Source organism: Eleginops maclovinus, chromosome 9 (genome assembly GCF_036324505.1).
Source record: "Eleginops maclovinus isolate JMC-PN-2008 ecotype Puerto Natales chromosome 9, JC_Emac_rtc_rv5, whole genome shotgun sequence".
Classification (NCBI taxonomy): Eukaryota; Metazoa; Chordata; class Actinopteri; order Perciformes; family Eleginopidae; genus Eleginops; species Eleginops maclovinus.
The window spans coordinates 10,353,465-10,379,386 of record NC_086357.1 but is presented as its reverse complement, the minus strand read 5'-3'; the positions used below and the strand labels follow the sequence as shown (position 1 = coordinate 10,379,386).

The 25,922-nt window shown below is 37.9% G+C and overlaps 3 protein-coding genes across 10 annotated transcripts; 2 read left to right on the top strand and 1 right to left on the bottom strand.

Moving 5' to 3' along the window:
* The first annotated feature begins 2,226 nt into the window (after positions 1 to 2,226).
* glrx2 (glutaredoxin 2) lies at positions 2,227 to 6,051 on the top strand. 8 transcript variants are annotated; one of them, XM_063891425.1, is made up of 4 exons: positions 2,227 to 2,283; positions 3,445 to 3,505; positions 3,818 to 3,994; positions 5,138 to 6,051. In XM_063891425.1, exons 2-4 carry the CDS (start codon positions 3,446 to 3,448, stop codon positions 5,288 to 5,290), a joined length of 390 nt encoding a protein of 129 aa, XP_063747495.1. In that variant the 5' UTR covers positions 2,227 to 2,283; position 3,445; the 3' UTR covers positions 5,291 to 6,051. The 8 variants fall into 8 exon arrangements, with proteins under 8 accessions (XP_063747495.1, XP_063747497.1, XP_063747498.1 ...); XM_063891427.1 differs by having other exon boundaries at positions 2,232 to 2,274; XM_063891428.1 differs by having other exon boundaries at positions 2,237 to 2,270.
* Positions 6,052 to 6,300: 249 nt separating this feature from the next.
* Positions 6,301 to 12,819, top strand: uchl5 (ubiquitin carboxyl-terminal hydrolase L5). The gene is made up of 11 exons (XM_063891422.1): positions 6,301 to 6,526; positions 6,971 to 7,034; positions 7,116 to 7,221; positions 7,631 to 7,756; positions 8,346 to 8,407; positions 9,266 to 9,396; positions 9,583 to 9,646; positions 9,914 to 10,016; positions 11,589 to 11,702; positions 11,948 to 12,046; positions 12,470 to 12,819. Exons 1-11 carry the CDS (start codon positions 6,451 to 6,453, stop codon positions 12,512 to 12,514), a joined length of 990 nt encoding a protein of 329 aa, XP_063747492.1. The 5' UTR covers positions 6,301 to 6,450; the 3' UTR covers positions 12,515 to 12,819.
* A 3,582-nt stretch (positions 12,820 to 16,401) lies between these two features.
* On the bottom strand, positions 16,402 to 18,773 carry LOC134870102 (regulator of G-protein signaling 21-like). The gene is made up of 5 exons (XM_063892123.1): positions 18,592 to 18,773; positions 18,392 to 18,481; positions 17,784 to 17,845; positions 17,378 to 17,544; positions 16,402 to 17,259 (listed from the first exon to the last, which is right to left on the bottom strand). The coding sequence occupies exons 1-5, from the start codon at positions 18,684 to 18,686 to the stop codon at positions 17,065 to 17,067; spliced, it is 609 nt and encodes a 202-aa protein (XP_063748193.1). The 5' UTR covers positions 18,687 to 18,773; the 3' UTR covers positions 16,402 to 17,064.
* Between the last annotated feature and the right edge of the window lie 7,149 nt (positions 18,774 to 25,922).

The following is a 25,922-nucleotide window of genomic DNA, read 5'->3' as shown; positions in this document are numbered from 1 at the left end:
GGAGGATTTGAGGTGTGAATTGCTGATGAGTATCAATGCGACAGTCTATTTATACTATCACAGGGACAGGTATCCAGGCCATGAACCAGGAAAAACATGACATGAATAAATGAAGTTGACAAACACTTAGTGATTTGCATCAGAAACAAATGTTAAACCACAAGAAGCAATGTCAACAACGCAACCACACATGCTGGCTCTAATTTGTCAAATTGAAGCATCAGAGGCTTGATGCCAAAGAGATGTGTGACATAGATCACTCTAATGGCTGCTCAGTCTTTTTCAAAAACAAATTATCCACAGCTAACGACACCATTTTTTTTAACAGTTACCGCTCCTGATGTTCTCCTAATCGGATTCCTTGATGTATTGTTAATGTAACTTTATTATACAACATCCTGCATTTAGGTAGGTTTATCAAATGTGTTTAGGTCAATCTACATACATGGATGCATACATCTATATCAGGAAGCTATAGGTGTTATAAGGAAACACAAATTAGATACAACCAGTGGTGCGAAGACATCCACCAACAATTTTTCAACCAATATCAGTTCCACATCAGAATTTCATAGCAGCTTGAAATGTTTTTCCATGCCTCATTACCAACCTGTTTTACATGAGGAAGGGTGCACCCATGTCCCTGACTGTGCGTGAAATGGTACATTAAATGTGCTTTCTTTTAAATTGTTGTCACTTTTCAGAGATTTAGCCCCTTGTCATATTATCTGGTCAGTCAAGACTATTTGGTATTTGTGTCTCAGCTTTGTGTTTCTACTGCTGTAAGAGACACATATGACATAACATTTATAAATGAACTAGAAAGCGCTACAAATGCCTTCACAATGACCAGTACTGGAGGATTTGTCTTTATTTCTATATGGGAACACTTACTTTAACGATGACATGACTCATTTGACAGCTTGGTAGTAAGGGTTAATCATTGCCATAGCAACCCTTTGGCCATCCAATGAGATTAAGTTATTTTATTAACACACACACACACACACACACACACACACACACACACACACACACACACACACACACACACACACACACACACACACACACACACACACACACACACACACACACACACACACACACAAAGTCCAATCCTTCCTGTGTTTCATCATGTGTATCAATGCTGTGAGAAGGTATTTCCACCCTAGCACTTTTCTCCACTGACTTCCATAACATTTCTGGATTTTTTGGGGTATTACTCATTCCAACCCAAAACTGCACATCTCTCGTAGCTATGGTGTGAATCCATTCTGAAATCATTAAATTCTCGCCTGGCTTTGAAATAAAAAAGGTGTCTGAAGTGACGTATCATTTGATATATGTAGATTTGGGATTGATTCCATAGCCTTTGAGCCTACTAATAAATCATTTGCATTTGTACGAGCTTTGATGCCTGTGCATCAAAGCTTTTGAAAGTGTTGACGTCATATGAACTTAAGCTACAGTGCAGTAATGGCAATGCATATCTTAAATCCCGAGATCCTCCAACTATGCAACATAGTTATATAAGAAATAAAGCCATAAAACAAATTCAAAACATAAATAAAATAAGACAATTAAAAAATATTAATAATAATTGTGCAAACAGAAGTAAATAGAATATGATATATACAAGAACAGAACGTAAAGACAAATATAAGATGACATTAAATACTGTTTTGTACAGTGATAGCTATTTAGATATACAGTGCATTGCAAGATGACAACAGATGAATGCTTATGGAGGCACTTTACAGAGCCTACTACTCTTCACAAAATACATCCAAAAGGGCCTTTTAGTAAACGTTCCTTTACTATGGAGGCTTCTTGGCAGTCCGACCAACTATACATTCATGAGAAAAAAGGTCCACATCCAAAAGAGCATTTCATACAAATAAAAAACATCAAAAGAAAGGAGACTGCCCCTTTCATTGCCACTGCATAAGAACGGTATGACTTTACAGTCTTGGTCATTGTATTTAAATGTATTTATCGGAGTATCCATAATTCAGTGTTATTGCCATAAAAGCTGTGCTTGTTTATATAATCAAATATGCCAAGTCCTATAAAAAAAAAGAAAATACAGGTTGAATTTTTTAGACATCATTCAAATAGTATAGCTTCATCATATTGAATTTATAGTGTTACACATTTGAAACTCCTCCAGCTTTGTGGTGTTGACCTTTTTATTTATTATGGTTTCAGTGATGCTGAGGTTGTGGGCGTTGCTTTCAAACTGCGGGTTGCGTAAGGAACTGCTTCCGGTGGGTACGTAAGGTAGGGGCTTCAGCCATAAACAGTGTAAATAAAGGGGAATAGCAAACGTACAGTAAGCGCCAGGGGTGGTTTGTTTCTAAGAACAGTTTGTACACTAACCGCATGTTTCATCCAGGCCAACACATCGATTATCTTTTGGCCATACTTTCTTTTTTAGCCATGTTTGCTCGAGCAGGATGTCTATCCAGGGTGGCATGGACCGGCTGCCGAAGGTCATTTTCGCTAGCTTGACTGGTTTATTACCTAGCTCGTTGAATAAGATTAACAAAACAACAACACTATTATATAAAAAACCTTTAACTTAAGTAGACGTACCGTTTATGTCAGTAATCATTGTTTATTTACTACGCTTATCGCAAGATTACCGCAACTTTACCATGCTCGAAAGTAATGCTGCACTACTGCTTCACATATATTAAAAGTTTAATGTGTTTCGGAATGCCAAACACCTATTTTTGTTAATTGTACGAATCCATGGATTCCTATGGCAAGTTCGGCTTGCATGTTACACTTTAAAATGCATAATTTCGAAAACTAAGACGACCTTTGACAGATGCATGACTGTTGTCAATGTGTAGCGTTATGCTATATCTCTTATCTCCCACCTAACGTAGTGAAGCAATAACACGTTCATTTAGTTTGAACTCAAACGTTCACTGGGAAGCGAATTAAATCCATACCGAATTTAAAATGAGTTAGTCACGTTTCATTAAGCACTTACAGCCACACTTTTAGAAGTGTTGTTCATTTTCTCTGTAGCTGGCAGTCTTGATTTTGACAAATTTTGAATGGAGTTCGGCAAATCGCATGCCAACATCAAATCTTAGCCAATTACTAGCGCCAGTGAAGAGCATGTGTACTGCTAATCCTGGATTACCTAGCACATGAACTTTACTGCAGTAGTAGACCAGGCACAGCGATATTTGAAATTTACAAAATTGCAATGCATATGAGCATTTTCAGACCAGCAGTGATAGTCCAGTTGTATATTATTTTGCCGCTGATTTTTAGACTTCAGCTCGTATCTTCCAGTGACATCTTCAGGTTTCTTAGGTGTTTGCACAAACCTATTTAGCTGCGTCACTCCTTATAATGTGTCTACTAATGGACCAAATGCCTTGGAACACTGTATGATCATATATTGTGATTTGTCTTTTTCAGAATGGGAAATTTTACATCATCGACATCTCAGGTTGGTTCATCATGTGTACAGTATGTCCAGGTAAGTTGTGTTTACAGATCTCTTACTTGCAGGAAATTACAACATAAGTGTGGCAATTATCTTAACAACTATGTTTTTTCAATAGAAGCAACCAGTTTAACTACATATCCAATTGTGTTTCTTGACTTCTATTAAGTTAAAACCATTATAGCATATCCAGCTGCTCCACATTCTTCAATATACAACTCATATTAAGGTGTACCCACAGTTCACTTTCACCTTTGCCCTGCAACTTACATAGGGTCTGGTATTTGTGGACTATTTCTATGTTCCACTGAGATTTAATTAAATCTTTTTTGCCTGACCTTTCAGGAGATGGTGTCACAGAACTGTGTTGTGATATTTTCCAAGACAACCTGTCCTTATTGCAAAATGGCCAAGAATGTGTTCAATGAAATTGGTGCGACCTACAAAGTGATTGAACTGGATGAGCACAATGACGGGAGGAGACTGCAAGAGGCCTTAGCTCAGGTGACCGGTGCCAGAACGGTAAGAGCCGCAAGTTGTGTTTTGGGTTTGCAATTTCAAGTTCACAGTCTTTCATTTTAGCATCTATTTAAACAACAACAACACAAAAACTGCATACATGACAGCTTTTTCCTTTCTGGCAGCTCTAAATTGAAGTTCAAATTAAGTTGAATTGACTAGTGTTTGGTTTGGGCTGCAGCCAAGGTTTCATATCTTTATCTTGACTCAAAATGGTTGAATGAATCAACATTAACACCAAAATAAGCTGTACTTTGGCGTTCTATAGTTTTTAATGGTATCAACTATAGACATTCAATGGATATAACGTTGTGATAGTATAGATGGTGTGCATATTTTGTATAAGACTGAAAAATATGTTTGTACAGTCACCAGTACATATCATCTGTATTATTATACACTTTGGCCCCTCAACAGGCATTTTATCAGGAGTTACGAGATGTAAATAGCATTAAGATCTACATTAAAACTAGACTTTATGACATAATGGTGGTGTATCTGCATGTTAAACTAATTTACATATTTAATTTACTTTTGACCTAGTACAAAGTTCAAATTTGCTGTCCGAGCATTTTAAGCAGACAATAGAACATTTTTCATTTTGGCCTGCCATCACTATTTACACAATAACGTTAATAAGAGACAGCTGATACGGCCAACCTTCCTAAAAATGCTAAGCTAGCTGAATGTTTTGTACACTGCTTTAGTTTTTTAGTAAGAAAAGGAGATTAGAGTTGGTGTTTACCGGCGCAAGTTGTCATGAACTGGCACTATTATTTTCTCTGAAAGGATCAAGATTTTATCAGATTTAATTGAGCTAATAGGCTACTGATCCCAAAAAATATGCCCAAATTGGCCCAGCACATTAATACTTTTGGATCCACTCGAAATCAGTTACAACATATGTTGGTACAGACAGAGCCACATGACAAAATTAGTTGTAGCAATTCCAATACACAGCTACATATAAAAAGAAAATACTTTTCCAATAGTCAATAGTAAAATTACGTTGTTTTTTTTTAAATACCAAACTCGTCAGACTAGCAGTAAATGAATCTAGTGGGCCATTATTCAGGATGTCAGGTGCCTTTTTAAAAAGCTTCATCTGTTTAAAACCTAATGGTACAACATGATCTGTGTGTTAAGGTACCAAGAGTCTTCATTAACGGAAACTGCATCGGGGGTGGCTCTGATACCAAACAACTCCATCAGCAGGGGAAGTTGCGGCCCCTGATCGAGCAGTGTGCCCCCTGCTGTGCTGACGGCTCGGGCAGTGGACAGTTTGCGTCAGCCAAATGACTAACCGTTCTTGTGGTTCTTCTCAATCCTGTGTTTGTGGAATATTTACTTGATCCTGTGTTGCAAGTTCCACATTACTTGAGCATGACTGTTATATATTTATCAAAGTGCATCGAATTCTTGATGTTAGGCTACATACATTTTCATCCAGGGATGTACAGTACTATTGTTATTATTAAAGCTGCCATCTTTTAAACTAAAATTGTGAACAGTGGAACTACTTCTCATGTGCATGGTTGTTTTGAACAATATTACAGTTATAAAAAAACATGATCTCTCTCAGCATCAAGATCATACTGTGAACATCATTGGTTTGTGAATTATGGACAAGTTTGATTCAATATTTGAGGTCATTCTTCATATATTGTACATTTAATATAACTTGTTATTTTTTTATGTTTAGCACATCAACTTGTAAATGTATTTAAACATCTTTGATTCTATGGAGAAATGTTTGCTATTTGCATAGATCGATATGAAAAATATTACGATTTTGTAATATTTTTTACCTATCCGTCAAAACATTTTAAAAAGTCAATCTATCTGAAATGTTAGCTGAAGCTTTGTTATGTTCTTAATTTCTTTGATGAACCATCCATTTAACTTATATCAACTTGAATGAAAAGCAGATTGAATCATGATGCCGGACCGTATTATGCATACCAATATTTATGGGTTCATTTATAACAACAACTCTTAAATGTTTTTTTAATGCCTGAAATGTGTATTTATGGATATAAAAAAATATTAATGGAAATCAACATCTGCCATCATGTCTTGCTTGCCTCTACACCGAAGTGTGCTTCATTGGTCACCCTCGCTCGCTTAGGCGGGCGGAGATTGTTGAAACTTCAGGAGTGGGCACATTACTTTCAAAAATTGGTCTTTTTTTTTCTTTTTGCAGATATTGATACATCCATAACCTTGAAACTTTTCTGTGAAGAAACTATTTTTGAAATATATTTTCTCAAATAAGTGTGGTTTTTGGATGGTATACGCTGTAAAATAAAACGGGCGCACCCATGCTCCCCACATTGCACCGTATCCGTGAGGTCACTAGTGTTTCAGTAAAATTAGCTTGACTAGCGGTTGTACTGCTAAGCTAGGATATTAGCATCTCGTATATGTGTAAGTAGGTTGAATAAACAATATTGTAAAGAATGGCTGGAAGCGCAGGAGAGTGGTGTCTGATGGAGAGTGACCCCGGCGTGTTCACAGAACTGATAAAGGGTTTCGGTGAGTGACTAGCTGCTCCTTTAGTGCATGGTGGCTATGCGACAGCGCTAGCTTGCTAGCTCTTTTCAAGCTAACGGTAACTTACAAATTAGCTTGTGCTGGTTTTCTAGGCAATAATAAAAACAAACCCATGGAGAGCATTCGAAACACATTTTAAAGGCTATGCCGTCTCTGCAACCACCCACACGCTGCATTCTCTAAAAAGTTGCATGCAGTATTTGACAAAGCTAACTTAATGAGGCAAGCTAACTGGCTAGCATTACTCAGCGTTCAAAACAACGGCGCGTGAAAACAAATCATCACTCATGAATGACATAGTTGCGCCTAGCTCTGCTGTCAACCTGTCACTGGGAACATTTGGCCCTTAAGTTTACGATTTAAAAAGTCAGATACTCCGTTCTTTAAGTATGAATTAATATGTGATGCTGTATTTTTCCTTGCCAGGTTGCAAAGGCGCCCAGGTTGAAGAGATATGGAGTATGGAGCCAGAGAATTTTGACAACTTGAAGTATGTTCATACCTGCAGCTTCAATACAGTTCATAATTCCTCTCAAGGGATTCTTTCATTAATGTATCTTTTCTGTTTCAGACCAGTTCATGGGTTGATTTTCCTCTTCAAGTGGCAGCCAGGAGAGGAGCCAGCAGGATCTATCGTTCAGGATTCAAGGCTTGATCAAATCTTCTTTGCAAAACAGGTATTTTTATAATGTCATATAAAACAATGTCCTTTTGGGCACATTGTGGTGTCGTTTTACTATTGACAAGAAATTGCCATCTGTAAGTCCATAGCCAAGAAAATAGCAACTTATATCTGCTTATATGTATGATATGTTAAACTTGTCTCTTTATAAGTTCATACACACATGTGCCTCAAGATGGATCAGAAGTATAACTTCATGAGATAAAAAAACGAATAAAAACATAAAATGCACATCATTAACACACTGACTAGAAACAACAGAAACCCAATTGTAATTGCACATAACATAGGAAGATCTGGATCCAGTCACACAGATTTTCAGAATTTGATTAAGTTTGTTAAACAGTGGGGAGGTTTTTTTGTACGTGTGTAATAATTAATGAGTTTTCTTGGTATTTTTTCAGGTCATTAACAACGCCTGTGCCACCCAGGCGATAGTCAGCGTTCTGCTCAACTGCTTCCATTCTGACATGTTGGTTGGTGACACACTGACAGAGTTCAGAGAGTTTTCACAGAGCTTCGACGCCGCTGTACGTTCACGGTATTTTTCCCTTGAATCCAAAAAATCTGTCGTGCAATTGTATGCATTAGTGCAGGAATGTATTGTCTACCCACTCACATTAAACCTTTAACTAAAGTGACACCAGCATTTTGCTTGTAACTCAAGTAAGAAGTGACACATCATGCATGAGAAAAACAAATTTCTCTCTTGGCGCAATATCTTCTGACAGTTTCATCCTCTTACATCCGAAACCTTGATTACTCAGTTGTCTGTCCCACACATGTTCAAAAGAACTAGGCAAAACTGATTTATGATGCTCAACTTCCCCCTTGATCTTAAAAACTCAAAGCTGTCCTAAAAAATATCTAAACCAGTCAGAAAGGGCAACAAATAATTACAAGGGAATAAATCAGGGAAATTATATAAAGCAACATGTTTGTTATTTAATAAAGGTAGTACCTTTTTGACACGACTTGCATATCAACACTTATTGTAAGTTTGACTTGGTTCTAGAAAAAAGGAAAAAATGTCCCATTTAGCCTTTCATAACGCATCTTTAGGCAAGTATTATACATTCATCATTATAATCCTGTACCCCCCCCCCCCCCTCTCCTCAGATGAAAGGTTTGGCTCTTAGCAACTCCGAAGTGATCCGACAAGTTCACAACAGCTTTGCCAGGTAAGCTCCCGCTCCATCACATCCAGGCAGCTATGTTTGAATGACTCCCTGATATTTTTAGCTCTTTATTCTGACTGTGGAAAGTCATTGCTGCTAATGCACCTGTCTCGTTTTATGCAAATTGCAAATGTGAGGCTGGGTCATTTGTTGGTCACCATGTCAAGCCCTTTCACAACTGACTTAGTCATTTAAAACATATTTATTTTATTAAGAGGACATATAATGCTAATTTTCAGTTTCATATGTGTGTTTTGTGCCTCTACTGTGACTTCTTTATATGCTTTAATGTTCAAAAAGGTTTTTATTTTTATCATACTGCCTGTGCTGCAGCACCTCTGTCTGAAACCAGAGCCCAGTCTGCTCTGATTTGTTACCTGGCCGGCTCTGTTGTGATTGGTCAACAGTTTAGAGATATCCCTCTCCTTAGCCTATCAAGTACAAAGTATTGGAGCGCTAGCCAATAGAAGTGTAACATAGTGATGTCACTGAATGTTATAGAGAAGAAAACAAAGCAGTCCAATTGACAGGCAGGGTACGTGTGTCTGGGAGAGAAACTCCGTCTGGATAGAGCTTTGGGATTGTACCCTTTGCAGACCATTTACATGCACTCAATCCTACAATATATAACACACTACAGGAAAGGGAACACCCCCAAAAGCTTAAAAGGGCCCCTTTATGGGTTAAACATGTTTACTATTATCTACGTACATTATATTGACTTGGATTGGACTTGTGTTTGTTTTGGAGCATTCCTACATCCCAACCTGTTTCACGGTATCAACATTTGTTTGTGTGATGCATGGTGAAAAAAACCCCTTTACTATTGCTTTCAAAATTCTGCTTTTTTTGTTTTTTCAGGCAGCAAATGTTTGAATTTGATGCAAAGTCGACAGCGAAAGACGAGGACGCCTTTCACTTTGTGAGCTATGTTCCGGTAAACGGAAGGCTATATGAGCTGGATGGACTCCGAGAGGGACCAATTGACCTGGGTAAGCAGAAAAAAAAGTAATCTTGTGCTATTTTTGCCTTTTTTATTGCTTTATACGATTTCCTCTTGTTGGCCCTGGCCCATTTCCTCTAAAAGTGTCGGCTTTATGATGATGATGATGTACAGTGCAGGGACTGTATGTACAGACGCCTGCAGTATTTTCAGTTCTGGTCTGTGTTTTCATCAGGTGCGTGCAACCAGGATGATTGGATCAGCGCTGTTCGCCCAGTGATCGAGAAGAGAATACAGAAGTGATTGTCTTTATCATTTATGTTAGATCGATCCTGAGTTAATGAAATCCTCAGTTAATGTAGAATTGTATTGCTTTTAATGAATCCCTTTCTTTCAATACAATGAAGCAGTGGTGTAGAAATGAGTGTTCAGACAAGCTCTGACATCCGTCTCATATGACTTATTGTCATTTTTAAAAGTTGTTGATTGTACAAAGCAGATCAATTTTGTTCCCCTACCTACAGCATTGTTCTGCCAAATGCTTAAAAAATGTTCTCCCTGTTCAGGTACAGTGAAGGAGAGATCCGGTTCAACCTAATGGCCATCGTGTCAGACAGAAAGATGATATACGAGAGAAAAATCACAGAGCTCCAGACCCAGCTTACTGAGGTGAGTCAGGAAAAATAATAATTGACGGCGTAGAGTAGTTCATCGTCTTACTTTCTCCCTGTGAGGCTACGTGGGAAATGCATCAGGTTCCAGCTTTCAAAAGTTAGAGATTATAATCAAACAAACAAAACATTTTCATGTATTTGTCCACAACACCTGCTTTGGGTTTAAAGCAATGATGGTGGCATAATTCAAATTGCCACAGTTTCTTTAACATTAAGAACACACTGATTGTTCTGAATGGGAGTCTTTTAAGGCACATAAGAGATAACAATACTATTGATCATGGAAGTCTTTTAAGGAATTAAGGGAATAAGATGGATAAGAAGTCCAGCAATATAATAAAAATGTCACATATTTCCATTGTATCTTCTTATAGAAGGGTCAAGGAATACATTTACCCCGAGCTCAAAGTCCATGGCAGAGGTTTAATTACCAATTAACTTATTGAAATGACCCAAAAGAGCTGGTAATATTCTCTAAATGCTAAGGAAAGGTGTTCTAAGGCTTCCTTCTCTGGCCTTTGGTACACTCAAATGTCATTTTGAAAGGAAAGGGGATATGCCATCGCACAATTTATTGAGGCAGAAACATTTAAAGCGAAACGAGACCCTCCCTATCACATTATAACGCACCCTAATGTAGGTGCAGGATTCTCCAAACACTGCAGTTTTCTTTTTCTTAGTCCTTATGAATTCTCCTCAAAAGCACTCCTTGACTTCATATTATTTCCCATCCATCAAGGTCAAGCAAAAGTAGTTTGAGAGGGAGGACCTAATCCATTTTTAGAAGCAGTTATTTTTAGTTAAAGGGTGTGGTCTGTATTACCTGGTGCGTTACACTCAGCGTCATTGTTGGGTGTTGATGGAAAATTAAGTATGGCGCACCTGTAACAAACCACACCTTACAATTGTGACGTCAAGGCTTACCGATCACACCCTGGTTATATTACCCATCTCCATGACTGCAGAATGGTGAAGCTTTCAACCACTGGAGGTCAGCAAACACAAGGTTTTACTTCATCAATGACAACTCTTCTGCACACACACTGAAAGGAGTAGGATACTTCTGCCAGTGGCGCAAAGTTGCTGGCTCTAATAATTCAAGCACTATACTTACGTACTATTTCGAGGTACTTTACATTCACATTATGCTTTTACGTACTTCACCCCTACATTTTGTGGTCAGATATTGCACTGTTGCTTTAGTTACTTGGAAGATTTAGATTGCTATTACAAATATAAATCATAATGAGTTATTCAAGGTTATGCTACCAAGCAGTGTTTGAATTAATACAAATAAACCCCGCTGTTTAGAGTGCAACATTTGAAGTAGTGGACACTATAATGCATCAATACTTATAACACAATTATTTCTGAGCGTGTATTATTTTCAAGTGGGTCATACAGCACGAGAAGTGCTTTTGGATGCTCATCCTTCTGCACAATGTTGAATGCAGGAGTTGTATGTATGTTCTCCACTGTATTGCTAACTTTCTCCAACTGATCCATCATCAGAGTCTTTATTTTCATTTGCGTCCACACTGATAAGGTCCTATTGTCTGTTTCATAGGATGAACCAATGGACACGGACCAGAGCTCCACGTTTCTTAGCTCCATTCAGTCGGAGATTGCCAAGTACCAGCTCCTTATCGAAGAGGAAAATCAGAAACTTAAAAGATATAAGGTGGGTTCCTCCTCAACACCACATTTCCTGCTATTACATTCATGTGACTTTCACTGCTCTATAAATGCAGGGAAATTGCCTCTTAAGGCTACAGTGTATTTGTGTCTGTGGAAAACAAACTTTTGAATAACAACAAGGAGATGATATATGTAGAGGCTGCGCTCACCTCCAAGTGTAAGACTTTAAGTTTCCTCGTTCACATCGGTCATGGGTAGTTTTCTCACTTTGATATGTTTTTCTTACAGATTGAAAACATTCGGAGAAAGCACAACTACCTTCCCTTTATCATGGAGCTCCTGAAGACACTGGCAGAGTACCAACAGTTAATACCTTTGGTAGAGAAGGTAATTTATTTTCTTTTTGTGGCTATCTTTAACGCCACTCGCCTTCTGTGCATGCGCGTCTGAAAAACGTAATCACCTTGACATTTTGAAAAATCGTCGGGGTTTTACTCCTCATTATTTTTAATGGGATATCTTGTAGTTTTCAGGGACTCTCATGTATAAATAATGAAATACTTTGGTCAATGTCAAGAGGCTCAAGAAGGAAAATTAATCAACAAATGAAACGAAAGAGCATTTTGAGCTTCAGTATTTATTCTGTCCAGTAAAGGAGAAATGTTCATGAATACGACTTTGAAGTTATTTTGTTTCAACAATGCTTACAACTGCTATTCACAATGAAGTATAACATAAAAACATATTTTTCATGTATTTCTTTTGTAGGTTTTACACAATTATAAACATGTTTGTTTTTTTTCTCACCAGGCAAAGGAGAAACAGAGCGCCAAAAAAGCCCAAGAGGCCAAGTGAGCAACAAAAAGGACTTCCACACAAACGCATCCAGATCCCTTCAGTCACATACAGATACTGGTCATAATCAGTCTTATTCATATTCATGACCAAGGATGGTCTGCAGCACTTCCGCCCTGTGGCCTCCTGCGAAACATACAGACGTTAAGAACTGCACTGCAGGTGTAGCAGAGACTGTCCGGCAAAAAAAAAGAAGCTCTCTCTCCATGTGTCCATCAGCTGTAATGCATGATAGAAAGAAAAAAAAATGTGCTCAAATTACGTTCTGTCTTATTTTCATAATAAAATGTCTAGATGTTTGTGAATTTGTGGTTTTTTATGGACAAATCTTCAAAGAAAGACAGTAAATACATCATGGTAGGTCTTTGCCACCACCTACTGTTAAGGCAGAGCAACTGCAAGGATTGTAGCCATCTGATAAACCCTTTTTTTCTCCACTGTAAATGAATAAGTATGTTTTTGCTCTGATAAATATCAAACCTTTTCAAAACAATCTTGAAGTCAAATCTGTTTGACCGATGCAGAGAACACTGACAAGCTGCCAAGTCCTTATAAGTGCATCATTAAGATGTGTGTTCTTTGGATAGCTTCCCGTAGCACCATGTTGATGTTTTTAACGTGGGAGTCTGTAGTGGCCTCTGTGATTTGTCCTGTAAGCTAACATCTGTTCTGTACTGCGCAAAATAACCACGGTCAGTTCACTGAAGTGTTGTTCTTGAACATAGCGAACGTCTAAAGGCCTGCGTTACTCTGACGTATCTGCCCGTGTGACGACCAAAGCAGAACGTGGTGCTTTTCTATTTCTGGCACCTTTGTTTACATACACACCTTAAGTACTCTTTGGATCCGAGCCCAGTAGTCCGTTGCTAAGAACCTTCACGTCAACAAATGCTAACCCACAGGTTTTACTACCTGCTCGGAGAGAGAAAGAACAGTGTCAGTTTTATTTCCCCTTTGTTAGGTCAGGCCACATGGATGAGCTAGCTGATAGGATTCATAATTACAATGTTCCAGTTCTACAGGGTGTTCGTGAATACCACCACAACCTAACAATGCTTTCAAACATAGCAATTATCTTGCTATCACTAACATAACAAGGAATGTTTGTGGCATGCTGACAATCATGCAAATGCAACAAAAAGTGCTATAAATAGCATGCTGTGTAACGAAATGTGTGCTGTGTAGGCCTAGTTTGGAGGTCAAGTCAAGTATATTTTTGCTGCTCATTAACACATGCAGTGTCTTAAAGGGTTTTAGAGGCCCATAAAAAGTGGTGGTTCCATACACAGACAAGGAAAAGGGCCTTGAAAGTGGCAATATGGTCGATATAAAGCAAATAACCTTTGATGAAGTTGCTTGTTCTTTGTCCAAACCAACAGTCCATAACCCAGAAGTATTATATTTTACAGTAAAATATAACAGAAAAGCAGCAAATTCTAGAAGCTGGAGCTAGAAAATGTGAGGCTCTTTTAATGTTGATGGAAAAGATGAAAGGTTTTTATATTTAGCATTGAGCTTCGAGGAGGCAGTTGAAAGAGATATCCCTGCTCCTTGAAATGTCAGACATTCAAAAGGTCAATGCAGGCACAATACATTACAAGAAAAACAGTTATTATATGTAGCATACAGATCATGATACAAGCAAGGTCTGCAGCAATCCTAGCAGCTCCGTGTTTTGCCAGAGCAGCACATTGAGTTAAATGCTAAGGTCAACATGCTCTTGCTGACCATGCTAACATGATGTTCAGCAGGTATACAGATTACCATGGTCAACATCAAACGTTATCATGTTAGCATGCAAACATTTTCTTATTATCACTAAACTAAAATAACAACTGATTCAGTCATTAATTTGGCAGGTATTTGACCATCAAAGTATCGGACAAAGATGTTGATGAAGTAATGACCCTATAAGAGATGTTAAGGGGGTCACCAAAGCTACTAAAGGTCACCCTGAGCAGAGCAGGGAGGCCTGTACTACATTTTCTAACAATCCATCCAATGGTTGTCTAGACATTTTTGTTTGAATGCAAATGTCAATCATGCTGGTGCTGGAAGAAAAGTCGGGATCACAAAGGTCAGTAGCCCTAATCATCTTGGGATCATGACTCATCATGTCTGCAGAATTACATCACAGTCCATTTAATAATTTCAGTCTGGACTGAAAGTATGCCGGTAGTTTTTAAAGCAGGAAAAATAAACCTTTTAAATTGGTTTATTAGTACAGTTGCTCACATACTTTCCAAGCCAGTCTGACATTAAGATCACATTTTGACTTCTCTTGCCGGAAGGCCAACACAACATACGTTTCTCGAGAGCTGCTGGTGTAAAAGATGACCTCATTAAATCAAGACAGCAGGCCGCAGGAGCTGTCCGCCTGTCAGGATCAACGTCCGGTTGTCTGGCCACTGTCAGCCTCTACTACGAGTTCATGGCTGCACAGCCTCTGTTTCAGAGAGCAGGCAAACAGCAGGCGAAGTAGGACTCTCTGCTGTCAGTCAAGGTGAACTGAACACATTGTTAAGGTACCGGATCTCAGCTGCGATGAGTTGGGCTATCAGCTGCATGAAGAGGAATGAAACGTTCCATAAAAATTAGGAATGTTGTTTTTGTTGTGCAGCTTAACATCAAACTCATTGTCTCTAAAATAAGTCAGTGTATGTATGGTATGTGTCTGACCTTTGTTAAACCAAACACCAAAGTGACAAACACATTAATCCTTTGTATGTTTTCAAATGCAAGAAAAACAGTAATTAACAGGAAGTTGCATAATATTTTACGACTGTCTGGGTGACAGATTAACCATTTTAGGTATCTATTTAAAGACTCTTTCTTTCATATTAAAGCTATGGTTAAGATTGTAACACCAAAACATTTTTCTTTACACCCCAACCTTAATAAATCAAATCATGACAGTTAAAAATTGGCCCATGCACGCCATTGCACTTCACTGGATTCTTCCACAAGCTGCTCGCTTGACAGCTGTGAATAGTAACAATACTGTTGTTTTGCATTATGTCATAATGATATGTTTATGTTCATAATAGTCATTTTAGGGGAGTTGTTGCGCGGACTGAAGAGATGGGCTGTCAGTGTTACCGACTTGACCACTTTTAAGCTAAATTGTGCAACTTTTGGAGTTAGTGCTGCTACAGCTAATTTTATTGGAAAAGAGCAACATCGGGCTGGGTTTTTGATTGGATCATTTCTTTTAAACATGCTTTTTATTGCTGGCTATGGTACGTAGTATGTAGTAGTAGTATAGCTACAGTATGAAGACAGATGTGGAACCTATATGGTGTAAGGTATACTGTAAGTTCAGCTACAGCTAAACGGCATTGATCATATTTCAATCTATACTAAATGCAGCAAGGAGAAATGTGAATACATGTACAGGTCCTCACCCTTATGGTATTATTTGGTGTTCCCAAGTATTAAGGACGAAGTAGACCATTTATGTTAATCATGAGAATGAGCATAACATTATCCTATTCAGTTTGAACCTTGACATGGCTGGGTAAAATATGAAATGCAAATATCAACCAATGTGGTTTATGTTTCAAAAGTGTTTCCTCTCCAATTTGATATTTGTTAAGTATAAACTGTGAAACATGATTTGCCTTTTGGTATTCCACAAGGAAACTGTCTTGGTTGCCTGCCTATTTCCTTACTTGCATTATTTTGTCACACTATTGTAATGCCCTCTTCACTGGCCTACCAAAAGAGTTAGTAATAGGAAAACTTAGCACCCTGACCAGCTTGAATAAATACCAAAGCTCAAATGGTGCACACACCATAATTCATACTGCAAATCAATTTGAACTCCATTTTATGGAAAAACTGCAACATTCTTGCGTTGAATAACAACATAAACGTACCAGAGACAGTTCAGAACTAGAATACATTTTATTTCTCAAGCAGTCCAGCTGCCTGCAAAATTAAATTCAGAAACAACATTTGCAATATTTACAATACATAACATTTATCACAGTAATTTCACGTCAAATACATTCATCAGTGTAAGTTGTGAATATATAAGTTAAAATCACACATTATGTGTAAACAGATGCAAATTATTGTTTTCATTTACACAACACGTCCTGTGTGTATGAAAGCTGTGCAAAGTCTTCAAGTGGAAATCAGCACACAAATACATTCTAACAGCATCGTCCTTAGAGATACATTTAGTGTTTTGCCATTCATCTCAGCCTTGAATGCAGTTAATCTTTAACAATGTTCTTTAGAATCGCATCATTTCCCGAAATACTACATTTAAATAATGCAGGTAATGGCCCAGTCAAAAAAATGCAACTTTAATCCCATCTGGTGGAAATGATCTGTGCAACGCCTTCAGCAGCATACAGCATCCAGCCTTATCATCCAGACTTCATTGGTGGGGAGCTCCCGGCAGGATGGTCTAAAAATGGCTTCCTGCTCAGGATTTGCATCGAAGAATATTATCCCTAGTCAGTGCTTGGAATGAACATCCTCAGCTCTTCAAACAGTAACAGTGGTAAACAAATGACTTCAGGAGGGGGAGTCTAGTTTGATTAGGACTTAATGTGCTTGCGCTCTCCCCTGGCAGCTGCACTCAGTTCTTTGTAAAGGTCGGAGGAGATAAATCTGGGGTAGGAGTTGTTCTCCATCAGGCTGTAGACCTTCCTCTGAGCTGTCAGGAAGCAGGCAGTAGTTGGCTCTTGGAGGCTCTTGGCGATGTCATTTTTGGTGTGGAAATCCAGGTTTATCTGTGACCAACGAAACAGTCGTTATTAGCCTTGGAAACCAATTTTAGTCACAAACTTTTAGTCACAATTATTCCGGGTAAAATAAGCATTCATTAAATGCTATAATGGCAGCTGTTACCTCTTTGGGAGCTTCATTTTTAATGAACTCCTCGTAAATAATGTTGGCCTTGGAGGCCATCTCTTTCTTTGACGTGAGGATCCTGAAATCCTCACATGCAGACCAAAACTCAATGTTCTCCTCACAGAACTCAGACTTCAGGAAGATACAAAATGCAGCTTTTCCATCTGTGGGAGGGAGAAAGAGAATAAGAAAAAGTGTTAAATACAAGGCCGGCACCATGATCCAAGGGACTGATCCACTCGCTGTTTGCCCATTAGTGTAAGAGAAAGGAAGTGAAAAGCCATTATAGCAGCTTTGTTATATTGGGGCCAATAAAGGGCTGAAATTCAGCACACAATTACTGTGTGACCTTTGAGACTCTTTAATGTAATCTTGTACCAATAGTACAGTGAATGACTCTTACATTTGTGACTGAGTAGTTTGTCAAGTGACTGCGCCCACTGCTGCACGTCATCAGCGGTCGGCCTGAGGGAAGAAGACATGGATTGTTTTAGATCATCATAGAGATGCAGACTCAATGTAACTTTAAATTCACACTGCAACATCTTTCAATTGAGTAAATACAATCCAAATGCTCTTATAAAAGCTAATAAATCATTGGCTTATTGCAGGATTTGCAGAAGTTAATTTGTTTCATTTTTCAAATCCACACATTTAAGGAACTTGCTGAACTACTACTGATAATAAGAAATGTAAAAGTCAAACTGAAAATATAAAAACAAATCAAATTTCATTTAAAATTAAACAATTGATATTGGACATACAGTCATTGTTATCTGGCTTAGTTTGTTTTGTATTAAATCAATACTTTCACAACATATGTGCCAAAACTTAAACAGATGTGCATGTAAAAATAAAAACAAATTTAGATTATAATTATTTATTTATAATTATAAACTAATAAAAAAATCAAAAACAATATATTTCAAACTAAATAAACTGACTACCATGAAGCAGAAAATCCATAAAATACATCCTTACAAAAATTAATCAAAATAAAAAGGGTCTCACCTGTAAGGTCTCGTTGTAATCAGATGTAGAACTGACTTGGAAGAGTTTGTTTTCAAGAGAAATCGTATTCTATTCCTCCAGTTTTTCCTCCTGGAAACAAAATGAAATCACTCATTAGAGTTTTATAGCAGCATATTTTTATATCTTTTACAAGACATCAATCACCTCGATCAGTCTTACTAAGCACCACATTAACTTACTTTATCCCCTTCTTTTCTGCAGCCAGCTCAGTGGGTTTCATACAGTCAGGAAAGGCCATGTTTTGGGATAAAACAAAAGCAAAGTTCTCTCTCATGGTTCAATCTGCTCTACTCCTCCTTCACTTGACAGGCAACTTTATAGTTTCTCTCTCCAGCCACCATCAGTAGTGTGGCAGGCAGGAGGCGGGCCTGGCATGGTCTTTAACGTGATTGGCTGTGGTAGCGTAAACAGTAACTTGGCCCGGTGTGACTCTCAGCCTGAGGCAATGATAGGCTGTCATTGCTTAAGCATTCCCTCCCCCAAGATCCTAAGGGCTTTCATTTTTAAGACTAAGGTCAGGATGTGACGCCGATGTTAGACTCAAGACCCTTATTTACTGAAATAGAGTTCAGTCAAGGGTCAATGGGACTTTACGCTGATCTTTCCTTGTGTTTTTCGTGCTTGTTTTCCATTTTCAAGAGCATTGTGGAAAAATCCACGGGTCCCTTATCTATTTATGTACATTTACAAAGCATTCAAAGCATTTATTTATCACCTATTATACTTTACTTGTGAAAGAGCCACACAATAAAGTACCATGAAAGTGCCTTTTCAGTTTGCCAGTAGCTGTCACAAATCACTGTCTCTGATATACAAGTGATTCATTGTGACATTATGACACTACCTGTAGTTTTCACGTTGAATGAATGAGTCATACAGGGTGTGTATCAATGAAGCGTTTCTCCTGTTGATGATGGAATGTCCACATATGACAGGACGGTACAAAGATGATGATTCAATATCCTCTTACCTCTATTAATGTTTAACAAAAGAAACGCAGGCACTGCTGAGCACATTCCTCTCATAACCACCCCAGTTAATATAACAAACGTTAATGAACTCTTAGTTCAGGGGAATTTTAAGGTTAAAAATGTGAAAATGATTGGGTAAATCTGATGAAATGTAGAGGTTTAGACGTCTAGGTTATCCTGTCAACAACAGCTAAAACCTGAAACCTTGAAACGTCAGTCAGCAACACATCAGTCAAGGATCTGACCATTTATAGCAAAAATCTGTACTGTTATATTAGGTGGAAAAAGATTTGCTGTGTGAAGGAGCTTGAGGAATCCATTGCTGCTAGGAGAACTGATCCCCCATCAACAAACACATGCATGAACATGAGATCTTATTAAAATCAACAATACCCCAAACTATCAGCACCATAGGAGGACGTTAGAGACAGCATTGCTGGTACGAGGGTTTCAGCTGTGAGAAATGTCAACTAATCAAGGTGCGTCTGTATGAATATGAATGAGATTGTGAAGCATGAATGAAACAGGTTATACTCATCATCTGACTAAAGTTCACTGCTCTGTCAGAAATATTCCAGTTGCTGACAGGCTGTTCATCTAAAACATGTAACTGTCAAACTTGTGTAATCAGTTCAACCTTGAAAAGTAGTGGTCTGATTTAAGCAGCATGTTTTTGGCCTTGAGTGGGCTGGATAAGTTTAATAACAACATTATAAGTTGTTTAGGATAAAGAAGAGACAGAACAACATTAGCATTTTTAGCATTAGTTTAAGTTTGGCTTTGAGTCAAAGTGACACATTTCTTCCAACCACTTTTTGACACATTTCCTCTGCATAGTATGACATAGCTATACTCGATTCACTCTTATTTGTTTTCCTTTAGCAAAAGTAGTTGATGGTACTTTACCTTGGTTGACAGGATAGTTATTGACTGCTTGCTGTGGACAATTTGAAAAAGATAGCCTTGAGGACTTACAGGGTTTCTACAGCAGTAATGTTGCTTCTGTATCTGAGTTTCTCTAGTTTTATGTTGTTGTCAACAGATTGCCACTGCTGCTGACAAAATTGGGTGACGTAACTAAAACAAATCTTTGGGTAGGAGCAAATGGAATAAAAACTACCAGTAATCTAAAATGTGTTCCCTGATCAATCAATGACAATATTTAAAGCTCATGTGAGGAGTTGAATTACGTAAATATGCCAGAATGTACTACAGTGATGCATATCCTTGTATGCACAATACGCGGAAGCACTCTGTTTAGGGTGTCATTTTAATCCAGTGCATTATCGTTGTTAAGATAATGTCTGCAAGACCAGTTTTTGTGCTAAGAAGGCAACTAACCCGCATCATCCTAACTTTGCACCATCCCTACCATGTTTCCATTTAGACACTGTTTGCACACAAAGATGAGTTCATGACAATGTGTTTTGTTCTATTACAGGTACAGTTTATCTGCATGATACAGAAGTAAATTCATATAGATAAATAGTAAATTGCACCACATCATGAATGCATGCTCTTGCAGCCAATAACTGTAAACATTAAAAACAGTAATAAAATGATTTCCTATCAGTCTTAGCTTGAGAAAACTTACCATTTAAGACCTGCAAAGTCCTTATTCCAGTAACAATGTTGCTGGGTATCACTATCATATCCCAGAAACATTGAAAGGGTATTTCTATTGAGGAACAGGAAGTGTGTATGTACAGAAAAATAACAATTTGTCCTAGATTATCTGTGCAATAACGCATCTGCGTAACCTGCTGTGTTGCGATCATCATTGGCCTCTCTCTGCTCCCTCTGTTGGGTGAAAACACGGTGTTCACCCCATGTGTTTATTATGATGTGCAGACTGTGTGTAGGCAGACGTCTGTTTAGAAGTGGATGAAAAGCAGAGCCAAGTTTCCACCAAGACACAACGTCTATTCAGAGGGCCTTACGCTGAAGGAAATTCCCAGCACTGGCTTGCAGATGTTGTCCTCTGTTGTGATTGGGAATTGTGGCATTTAAAAGGACAGGCTGCACACTTTTCCTGTCATTGCGATTCATTTTTATTATTTAATTTTGCTTCGCTGTTTCTAGCGCCAAAAGCATGTGGCTCAAGCTAGAATGAAGCTTCATGTTTACAGAAAGATTTGCAGAACACCAAGGGCGGAAAAGAAGATATGCCTGAAAGGCAGGCTGCAGGCAACAGGAACTTTAAACACAAAACACTTTGAATTAAGGAATAATTAAGTTAGGGCAATGCACGGCAAAGCTTAGAACAGACCTTCAAGTTATATGCCATACAAGGATTAAACCATGACTAAACAGAAAACCAGCACCATCTAAATGAATGGGGGAATGAATAGCAGGTGGTTGCAGGGTTAATGGAGCAGGTGAAACTGATAAGACCAGGACAGACAGCCAAAACAGGCTAGTGTTTGCATCAAGTTCATTTGTTACTCTCATTTGGCCACTTGTTACTAGCATTCTCCTTATGACAGGTAAACGTGTAAAGTGGGGGATAAACCTTCTTATTTTATGTCCAAGAACACAGTGTTTAAGTCGTAAAAGCTTGTGTTAACCATCTACCTTATTTCAGGCATCTGATCAAAATTCCTTTCAAAAGAAACCTTTGACTTTGAAAAAAGAAAACTGCAAGTGCTAGAATGCTAACTCATTAGCATGAGTCTTAGAGACAGTCTGTGAGGGTAACTGTTTGTGATTGTGATGTGAAGGTTGACACATTGCCTCTTTCTCTTCTAGAGTCTATCTGTGTCTATGTGTGTATTCTGTGTATACTGAGACCAGCAGGGGGGAAGGTTGTGTGTTGTGACTTGACTGTGACCTCCTCTTCCTGTATATTTCAACGTCGGGCAAGCTATGACGGGAGCCTTAGATTCTATCTTCCCAGCCGCGGGCAAGGCTCAATATTGGATGGGAAGGCATCTCCATGGTGACTGGTACATGTTGTTATATGTTGGGTTGTTTTTGTGTTACAGTTAGCAGTGCAACGTAATGGTTGAATTCATGGAAGCACAATCAGGTCTTGGCATGATTCATGAAGCTTCAACTGCAGGAAAATACTTGCCAGGACAGATTCGAAGGTATGCAATCTTTGTTTCTATTTTAAATAATTAAATGCTTTACCACCTAGTTACATGTCAAAAAGATATAACTGGCAGTGGTCAAACTAACAGTTTTGTCCACAGGGAGACATTTGGTCGGTCAGCAAAACATATAGGACAAATCACAGCGATAAAACCACACAGAAAAGGAAATACAAGGATTTGTTATCTTTCAGGGGCCAGCCAAAGCTGGTAAAAATTCACTGTGTGACACCAATTAAATACAATAGCCTACCAATAAACCCAGAAGTATTCCCTAAGTTGATACAACACAAGGCTTTAAAAAATCAGCTGAAGGCACTTAAGTCTGTTCTGTGCAGAACTTGTAACTGTTCAGTTGATCCTATATTATCATACACTTTAATGTGATTCAAGGCATAACTTGACATTTTGGAAAACCCGATTTTCTAATTGTCAATATTAGGAATGATGGATGGTGCAGGCTGTCTGTTGTTGTGTGGATGATCTGATTTAAGTAAGTATTGTCTTGCAACGAGGCATATACCATGGCCTGACAACAGCTGGAAACACAGTCAGAGACAATAGGTCATTTTGTGGCCCTGTCGTTGGCTTCCATCATGGACGCTACAGTCAGTGGAATCACCAATTAGCAAACATCTTCCCATAAACCACAATACCATGAGCTGCTAGGTATATTCATTGGCTGGACATTTGAAAACAGGCTTCATAAGTCATACTTTGTCCATTCTTCTCCACTTGAGGGTTGAGGAAATAAGATTGATTGATTTAATTTCCCTTTCAACATGTGCCAACCAAACCATTACCCATTAAACAATTTGTTTAATGGCCTGTTTAATAATAAACAGATTCATATATGTTTAATGATTAACTTAATTTGATTTAGGAATTCATGCTTTAGAATAAGCAAGGGTATTTACAAGGTGTTTTACTCTACACAACTGTATAGTCATTAAAGCAGCCTTTCCTCTAGTGGCTATACTTATTACATGTAATAAAAACTACTGCTGTGCAATCATTTCAAAATATAATATATTGGTCATACATGTCCAACAAATGGAACATTAATATCCTTTTAACGTTTACTGATCTGCAGATTATTGGATGAAAGCAACTCACTCATAGTTACTTTCTATTGTCGTTTACCAATAAAAACATCAGGCCTTCTAAAAGTCATTGTACTATCGTGACATTGATCTTGTGAGTGTTGGAGTTGGCTGGAGTGAAATCCACAGTGGGGTTAGAATTGCATGATTAATTGATACCCTATAAAGGAATGTGTGTGTTGGATGTCAACACACTGAGGAACCTCTCTTTTAACAGAAACGGAGGATCTTAAATAATCCACAGTGAGAACAGACCTCCCGCCAGTATAGACTCACAAGTGTTTTACAGATATTATCTCAACAAAGAGAAAACATTGTGTGCTAGGCATTGTCAATAGAGCCTGACCAAAAAGTTAACGTAAATCAAATTTAAATCGCACATTTAATTAAGATGACACCTTCTTTAATTAATTACAGATTGTACTCGCGATACAGTAAATCACCTGCAGCACTGGCTGGCTTTTACAATCCAATGCTAACTCTGTTGCCTGTGTTTGTGCAAGAAAGCCTTTTAATGTGGCTGTTGTGACACATTAAGTATACCAGCTTGCTACATGTTGTTAAATAATGTGTTGGTTAATTGTAAACACAACTAGCTAAATATATTAGTGGCGCATTGCAGGCCCAAATGACTACAAACTTTCTACACAAGCCTAATCCTTTTTTTTGTTGGAAATGCATCGTTATTGTTCATATAGTTAAGGAATTTTCTAGTTATATATTTATAAAGTGGACACAGTCAACCTGATACCACCCATTGGTTTGCTCGCCCTGTTTTATTTGTTTTTTGGAATCAGAAGTGATATTTAAGGGGGAAACTTTGTACAACCGAATATAGAATTACATTCCATTTTAAGGCAATCAAAACGTCACAATTAACTTTCATGAACTGAAAACACACTTGAGTTGAAGTTGTAAGATGGCAACACAAAATGCAGGGTAAGTGATCTGTTATTCTTAACGTATAGCCCTAAATCCTACACTTGCTCATCATCTTTATTTTACTTTAGATGGGATTGTAGTTCACACAGTTAAATATGGATTGAGACCGTAACTCATTTGGAAAGTGTTTTATAACAGTAGGTTATAAATGAACTGAGAAGTAGGATAATTTTCTCATAGACTTCCATAATATGTGACGTACTTTTGCAACCAAACCTTTTGTAGTTTGAGCAGGAGGTGATTGCTTATCGCATGTCAATATATCTCTGCAGTGATCAGCTAACATGAGAGGGTCATTCACTGATTAATGGATGCAGCTTTATAGCCTTGTAAATAATAAACTGACTCCCTTATGATCCCATTTCCTGAGCCAGTTTATCACAGAAGCCATTCTCACCCTTCCTGCTGTTAGATTGTTTCTGTATCCTCATTACCTGAGCCCTTTTTAATTGGTGATTAAAAAAATATAAATTATTCTGTCAGTGCTTAAGCTCAAAATGTGTAAGAAAACTCTCAACATAGTATTCCTTCAGATATTATATTGGAGGTTGCAGAAGAAATGACAAAGACAGACTCTTTCAAGCATCTACTTCTGCTGAATAGTACAATGTTTCATATAACTGTGTTACTACATTTCTTAGAAAAATCTAATTTCTCACAATGACTTATTTCATAAGAAACTGGAAGTCCAGGCCTTCCTGTTTCTGAAACAGCACAAATCACTTTATTTCCACAGCTACATATGCCCTTAAGTAATAATAAAAAGTATAACAGGAAACTGTAATCACTGAAAATCCTTTGTTGGACATCACAAGGAGCATTTTTACTTTCATGTAATTTCCCATAAAGTTGGGACAAAGAAAGTTGAAAACCTCTAATGCTTTTAATATAAATTGACTTTTACCTGTGTACTCACTTTCTCATGTTGAAAACCCTGTCCTTTCTTATCTTAAATGCTAAAAATTATTTAATATAAGAGACCAGGAGCACTACTTATACATAACCATACTGTATATGTATTTAGTTTATTCGTAGAATGGATTGTTGAGTCTTGCCAACAGCTGCACTGTAGTATTTCTTCACATCAGTGAAAATCAGTCTTCGGCCAAGCAGAACTTGCCAGAGCCTTTATGTTTGCATGATTATGCGGCGGAGTATTGCTTCAAACTATGTTTTAGGATGTATTTCTATTTCAAGTGTGTTGCTGTCTTCTTTATATAAAAAGATTAAAACATTTCACAAAGCACAAAATGCTGTAATGTGAAAAATAAGGGACCAGGAACGTGTGTGTGTGTGTGTGTGTGTGTGTGTGTGTGTGTGTGTGTGTGTGTGTGTGTGTGTGTGTGTGTGTGTGTGTGTGTGTGTGTGTGTGTGTGTTAATAAAACAATGTCACTGTCACAA